The 7,653-nt window shown below is 51.8% G+C and overlaps 1 protein-coding gene across 6 annotated transcripts in view; it reads right to left on the reverse strand.

Annotated features, from left to right (window-relative positions):
• The window catches only part of UBE3C (ubiquitin protein ligase E3C), a 114,282-nt gene extending 106,844 nt beyond the window's left edge, over nt 1-7,438 (reverse strand). For 5 of the 6 annotated variants that reach the window (XM_059711341.1, XM_059711343.1, XM_059711338.1 and 2 more), the window contains exon 1: nt 7,055-7,438. In XM_059711341.1, the coding sequence (XP_059567324.1) occupies nt 7,055-7,120 (66 nt within the window). In that variant the 5' untranslated portion in view covers nt 7,121-7,438. The remainder of the gene's footprint in view (nt 1-7,054) is intronic. The other variant, XM_059711337.1, reaches the window with a different exon arrangement.
• Between the last annotated feature and the right edge of the window lie 215 nt (nt 7,439-7,653).

Below are 7,653 nucleotides of genomic sequence, written 5' to 3' on the forward strand. Positions count from 1 at the left end.
AATGTGGGAATAAAATAAATCTCAAAGAGGAAGAAGGCTTTCTAAGAAAGATATCACATATTAAGTCTATGTTACTGTTGTCATTAAGTTATTTAAGCTCTTAAGTCACTTAAGAATGATGAATTTGACCACATAAAATTAAAACTTTCTGCACAGAAAAATATCATAACCAACGTTTAAAAAAGTGACAAAGTGGTAATAAATATTTGTAACACTGCAAAATGAACATTTGTAAAAGCTCAGTAATAATTTTAAAAGATGAACAATCAAATAGGAAAATTAGCAAAAGTTATAAATAGTACATAGGAAATAAACAAAAATATCATTTAAACACAGGAAATTACTTTTACTCATTTTTGGAAAAAATGCCATAACACAGTGAAATTGGCTTTTTCACCTACGTAATCAGCAAACGACACCTCAGGACAGGCTGTGAGGTGCAGACAGAGGACAGCAGCTACGCCCATGCACTGACATGGCCCTTAACGGGCGATCTGGAAATATCTACAAAAATTCAAAATGTACACAGCCACTGACCTGCACTTTTAGAAATCCAAACTCACGTATGATAGACACATGACAAGGAGAGCCACTGCAATGCTGTTTAAATGAGCAGAACACTGAAACCATCTAAATGGCCATCAAAGACATGACAACTAAATAAGCTGAGACATTCATTCTTTACATGCAGTGTCACGCAGCTCCTTACGAGAATGCAGCGCAGATGTGTACGGACCTGGAACTATCTCCAGGGGGAAGGCAAGAACATGCTCCATCATGTGTTTAAACCAGAGGAGTGCACACCCTTAGTGAGTCTATGTGCAGAAAACAGCTCTGTGAGGACAGTGAATCTGGTAACAGTCCGACTAAAGAGGACTGGGTTAGGGGATCCTAGTAGGAGCGAAAGGCAGGGCGACTTTTATTATTGTACTTGAATCTGTATTTTCTATTGCTTGAGTTATTACCCATGTATATGTAATACTTTCTCACTTTTTAAAAAAATATATTTTATTGATTTTTTACAGAGAGGAAGGGAGAGAGATAGAGAGCTAGAAACATCAATGAGAGAGAAACATCGATCAGCTGCCTCCTGCACATCTCCCACTGGGGATGTGCCCGCAACCCAGGTACATGCCCTTGACCAGAATCGAACCTGGGACCTTTCAGTCCGCAGGCCAACACTCTATCCACCGAGCCAAACCGGTTTCGGCAACTTTCTCACTTTTTAGAATATAAAACTAATGAAGCTATATGAAAACATAATTTTAAAAAAATCTCAATATAACCAAGAATTTATATTCTCTCTATATAAAAACCTAATATGAAAATAGACTGAACAGCGGAGCAATTGAACAACTGGTCACTATGACGTGCACTGACCACCAGGGGGCATGCAAGGGACATGGCGGGCGTCGGGCAACAGGCCACAGAGTGCAGAACATAGCGGGCCTTGACTGTGGCGGGATGGTGGAGCAGGTGATTGGGGGAGCCAGACCAAGACAGGGCACCATTCGCTGTCACCGGGGCAAGCCTCTGGTGATTACTAAAAATTCTTTGCTTCCGTGCACCAGTCTCACAGGGTGCTCGCACCCGCTGCCAGCGCCAGCCCCGCTCACACCCACTGCTGGCACCCAGCGCTGACCCTGATCGCTCGGCGCTGTCAGCGGGTGCAAGCGGCAGCTGCCAGCCCCAATTGCCCCTGAGGGCTTCTCACCTCCCCTGCTCCTGAGGGGCGATCGGGGCAGCAGCCACCTCTCGCACCCACTGCCAGTGACAGCCCCACTCGCACCCGCTCCTGGTGCTGGCCCCAATTGCTCTGCACCATCAGCAGGTGCAAGCGGGGCTGGTGCCGTCAGCGTGTGGGAGCGGCAGTGGCAGGGGTGGGGCTGCCGGCAAACAGGACCAAGGGCAGAGACGGAAGGGGCCAAGCGGGGGTGCAGAGGCTGCCACCACAGCCTCATGGCCTACAGTTCCTTTCAAGGTGCATGAATTCGTGCACTGGGCCACTAGTAAGTTCATAAATGAGTGGCTCGGAGGAAAAGAACAATAGGTGTCAGCAACAAGCACATTTAGATTTTGTTAGGTTTTTTTGTTTCAAATTATTACACTTATATTTGAAAACATCTTTTATCTTTTTTTTAAATATATTTTATTGATTTTTTACAGAGAGGAAGGGAGAGAGATAGAGAGTTAGAAACATCGATGAGAGAGAAACATCGATCAGCTGCCTCCTGCACATCTCCCACTGGGGACATGCCCGCAACCCAGGCACACGCCTCTGACCGGAATCGAACCCGGGAGCCTTCAGTCTGCAGGCCGACGCTCTATCCACTGAGCCAAACCGGTTTCGGCATCTTTTATCTTTTAAGTTCTACAGGCCTAGAAAAGTTAGGGGTTCCTAGGAACAGTTAGAGACCACTTTCAGAAAGTGTTTTGGATGACTAAGCCTATTGTTCTCAGAGCACCCTCATCACTTTCCATGCTCACCTCCACAGTTGTGGCTCTAAACCTATTTATTCATCAATATGTAAATAACAGTAAATGACAGCATACGTCTCTATTTGATAGTTGAGCTTTAGACCCATTATCTTACCTCCTCTGAAAATTAAATATGATCAAACTTCACTAACAGAGATATTCTTATATGGGGAAAAAAATGCTTTCTTCATGCAAATAAACTTAGTGGTAACAAAAAGAAGTTTTTAGAAAAGTAAGTCATATGTAGTTTAGATTAGATAGGAAGATTAGATTTCATTAACCATCAGAATAAAAAAAATTATGGTAAAAAATTAGTATATATCGAAGTAAATTTATATAACATGACAATTTCCATAAAATCAAATGCTCAAATTAACTGCTAACCATTTATAAAAAAAGAACTGTAGCATGTTTATTGATATCTTGATTTAAAGTAAAACAGCTATGAGGTTTCCACTGTTTCATCTATTTGGGTTATTGTCATTAGCAATTTCCTCCACTTAACAATGTAAACAAATGGTCAGTTTACATCTGCTTCAAGTTAGTATTTCCCACTCTCAAGCACTGACATGACACTAAAAGTTCTAAAAATTCAAAGAATATTTAAGTAAAACCCTTTCTTTTGAGTTAATTACAGTGGGAGTAGAAGTAAGATGGAGGATGTGCAGGTAAACGGCAGAGGACTTTCAGGGCGAGGAGCTCCTCTGTCTGATACTGTAGCACTGGACACACATCACTATACATTCATCAAAACCCACAGAAAGTACAGCACAAACAGGGAGCCTAATGTATCAATATTGTAATAATGTATCAATATTGGCTCACCAACTGTAACAAATGAACCACACCATTCAAGATGCTAATCACAGGAGAAAGGTAGGTGGAAGGAAGGGAGAATGAAGAACTCTGTTCCATCTGCTTCATTTTCTGTACACCTAAGAAAGCTCTAAAAAATGAAGTCTATTAATTTCTTTTAAAATATTAAAGAAGTATTAATTCTACTGCCACGCTCACCTCAACTATCTGGAAAGTTGGAAGGATATAAACTCTCCTGTGTCCACATCCATTTCTTTCCTTTAAATCTAAAATTATGACCCTCTTCTTCTCCCTGGATTCTTCCCACTGTTGCTTCCACCAGGCCCCGACAGCCTGAAACTCCCAGAGTCAACGGAACCCAGTGAATACTAAGTCCATGCACATCCTTCCACCTGCTGGGATACCCGTTCCTGTCCCTGTCCTACCCCAATCCCACTCCTCCTTCAAGGCTAAGCCCCTGCCCGGCAGGCATGGCTCAATGGTTGAGTGCTATGAACTAGGAGGTCACATGATTGATTCCCAGTCAGGGCATTTGCCCAGGTTGTGGGCTCCATCCCATGTGGGGTGTGCATCATTAATGCTTCTATCTTCTCTCCCTCTCCCTTCCTCTATATTAAAAAAGAAAAAAAGAAAAAAAAAAGACTAAGCCCCAACCAACTCTATCCTTTCCTAGACCAGTCCCAAGGGAGACCCAGATGTTGTAACTACTCTCTATCGTAATTTCATCTTTACCTGTTTAAGGCTTATATTCCTAACAACATTATAATGAGGGCACATCCCTAGCGGGTTTGGCTCAGTAGATAGAATGCCGGCCTGCGGAGTGAAGGGTCCCTGGTTTGATTCCGATCAACAGCACCTGCCCAGGTTGCAGGCTAGATCCTCAGGAGGCACCCGATCGATGATTCTCTCTCATCATTGATGTTTCTACCTCTCTCTCCTCTCGCTTCCTTTCTGAAGTCAGTAAAAGATAAAATCCTATATAATAAAGAGCTAATATGCAAATGGTCATCATGCCCTCACGGTGTAATGGCTCAGACACTCAACACTGGGGAGAGAGGAATGGGGACCAGCCTGACACAAATGAGCTCACGAGAGAAGAAAAGGGACCAGCCAGGCTGCGGCTTGGGAGAGGGACAAGCTGCATGCCCCTCGGTCCCGGGCGCCAGTGGCTGGGGCTGTGGCCCAGGAGAGGGACAAGGTGCCCACCCTGTGGTCCTGAGTGCCAGCACCTGCGCCTGCGGCCTGGGAGAGGGATAAGTCACCCACTCTGCGGTCCCAGGCGCCTGCGGCTGCAGCCCAGACAAAGCCACCTGCCCACGGTCCCCTGAGGCTGCAGCTGGCCCAGGCGAAGCCGGCCTGGGTCCTGGGTGCCTGCGGCCAGCCAGAGGGAGGGAAGCCTGGGTCCCAAGTGCCTGCGACCAGCCGCAGGAGGGATTCCTGGGTCATGGGTGTGGGGCAAGACAGAGGTGGTTAGGGGTGATGAGGCCAGCAGGGGAGCAGTTAGGAGTGATCAGGCAGGCAGGCAGAGGGGTTAGAGGCGATCAGGCAGGCAGGCAGGCAAGCAGTTAGGAGCCAGCAGTCCCAGATTGGAGAGGGTCAGGCCGGGCTGAGGGACTCCTCCCGCCCCTGCCCATGCATGAATTTTGTGCACCGGGCCTCTAGTAAAATAATAATGAGGGCACAATGTTTCCTTACAGTTTCAGATCCTACACAGAGCCCTCAGAAATAACCACTAAAAATGCTCATTTATATTGGGGGAGGAGAAGTATGTATTTATTCAAAACGTTTCCCACTAAGCTCAAGGAAAAAGGGACGATGTCAACTAATTTAACAGAAAGATCATTATAGCTTTTGTCTTTTAGGTAAGGGATAGGCCGTAATTCAGCTAAAGAGAATTAAGGAGAATAAGCATGTGTAGGTAGGTGTTCAACATCAGGAAGCAAAATCAAAGCTACAATGAAACTACATCCCCACCAGAACTGCCAAAATTAAAGGGACTGACAGTACTGTTAGTAAGAGGTGGAGGCACTGACACCCTCACCCGGCAGGTGTGGCCCGAAAGGGAAAGTGGAGTGTGCTCAGGGTGAAGCCGGCATCTCAGTGCGTCCACCCGAAGAGAAGACCCACACACAAATGCCTGTAAAGAAGAATGGTCACCTGGCCAGTGTGCTCAGTGGTTAGAGTGTCGGCCAGCGCACGGAAGTATCACAGGTTGGATTTGGAGTCAAGGGCACGTACCTGGGTTGCAGATTTGATCCTGCCCTGGTAGGCACTCATGCGGAGGCAACCAACTGATGTGTTTCTCTCACATCGGTTTTTCTCTCTCTCTCTCCTCACCACCCCCTGCTCCCTCCCACTTTCTAAAAAGCAATGGAAAAAATATCCTCCAGTGAGGATTAAAAAAAAGAGTGGATCCACTGTGTCACACAACGGGATAAAACCAGATGGGTGATTCCACCTCTCAGAACTCGGAATGTACCAAAGACGCCAGAGCCAACAAAATGGCAAACTGTATGAGACTCCATTCACAGGTCATTCAACAGGGAAAACTTATCTGTGGTAACAGAGGTGGGAAGAGTTATCGCTGGGGACACCAGGGCAGGGAAGAGGGAGGGCAGGAGGAAGCCTGGGAACGCTGGGAGGGGTGGTGGCCACCCCGCTGTGTTCACAGGTGGAATCCCTCAAGCTGAACCTACTCGTTCAGATTCCTCCAGGAGCCAGCGCACCCTCCCCCAGCACCGCAGGCCACTGCTGCCTCCTTAGGGGGCTGGCACCCTCACCCAGGGCAGCCTGCTGCCAGTGACTGACTAATATGGGTGGACAAGGCGCCAGCCTTGCTGCGAGTTCTGTCCACACCTGCCCTCTCCCCATCCCTCCTCGGGCCCGCACGGAGGGGCAGGTTGTGACCCTGAGTGACGTCAGCTCCACGCCTCCGTCAAAAGTAGTAGAAAATGGCAATTGTGTGCACCGCTAAAAAGCGAGACCTGCCACTCCTCTCCTCGGAGCAGAGGGTTGCCCGGTGGTAACACCGGGCCCGGCCGAGCGGGGTGCGCCAGGGCACCTGTCCCCGGCCCACACGAGCAGGGCCTGGGCTCTGGCGCGGGCCTGTGCTGGCTTCCTGTCCACCCTGGTTCTCAACGATGATAAGAACCGTAGCAGAAAAGCCCTAGATTCTCTCCAGAAATACGCTTCCGGGGGCTGGGAAAGCATAACTCCACAGGCTCGCCCCAGCCATGGGCGCGACCAACGCGGCCATGCAGTCCCTCGGCGAAGGCCCCCCGCGCGCGGCGCCGGAGGAGGGCTGCCCCGGAGGAGGGAGGGCTGCGGGGGGGGGGGGGGAGGGCTGCCTCGGGGGAGGGAGGGCTGTGGGGGGCTGAGGGCTGCGGGGAGGGAGGCTGCCCGGGGGTTGGACTGCCCCGGGGGAGGGAGGGCTGAGGGGGGGGCTGCCCCGAGGGGGGGAGGGCTGCCGGGGGGGGGGAGGGCTGCCGGGGGGGGGGGGGGGAGGGCTGCCGGAGGCCGGGGCGACACAGTAGCGCGGCCGGTTCCGGAGAAGAAACACTGTGTCTGTCCTTCGCTACGGACCGAGGAGGCTGCGCCTCCCGCCTCCCGCCTCCGGCCTCCCGCCTCCCGGCGCGGTCTGGAGCTGGGCGAGCGGTGACCGCGGCCCGCACACCTGCCGGGGCGGCGGGCGGTGACACAGCACCCGACCCTCGGTTCCCGCCCCCGGAGGCCCGGACGCCGCGGCACCGGTCGCGCTTACCTTCCTGCTCGCGCCTCCGAGGGACACTTTGGGCCTCGTTTTAAAATCCCCTTCAAAGCTGAACATCTTTACAGCCTAGCCCATCGGGGAGCGGCCCGGGCCTGAAAGCGACGGCCGGGCGGGCGGCGGGGAGCGCCGGGAGGGTCCCGGCGGGGAGGACGGCCGCGCCGGGGAGCGCCCACGAGCCCACCCTGTGCTCTGCCCGCCGGGCCGGTCCTCGCGTGGGGGCCGGCGACACGGAGGGGGCTCCGCCTCACTCCCCCTCATCCACGCCTCCCGCTGCTCCGGCCCCGGCCGAGGGCGCCGCAGGGAAGCCGACCCGCACTCGCGCCCGGAGCGGCGGCCGGGAGGAAAGATGGCCGCCGGTCGCTGCCGCCGTGCGCGCGCCCGCCGTGGACGGCGCGTCAGAGGGTGGGAACGTGACGCCGTGACCTGGTTTGGACCCAGGCGCGTAGATCGCGGGCGTGGCCTGGCTGGTGGGCGGGACCAGGGGCGGGGCGCGGTGGTGGGCGGGGCCTGGGTCGTGGACGCCTCGGCCTCTGAGTTGGACTTACCTGTCCATTGTGCAGCTTTTAGGGAAGCAGGCTGGGAGGTCTCCA

This window comes from Myotis daubentonii, chromosome 10, assembly GCF_963259705.1.
Source record: "Myotis daubentonii chromosome 10, mMyoDau2.1, whole genome shotgun sequence".
Taxonomy (NCBI): Eukaryota; Metazoa; Chordata; class Mammalia; order Chiroptera; family Vespertilionidae; genus Myotis; species Myotis daubentonii.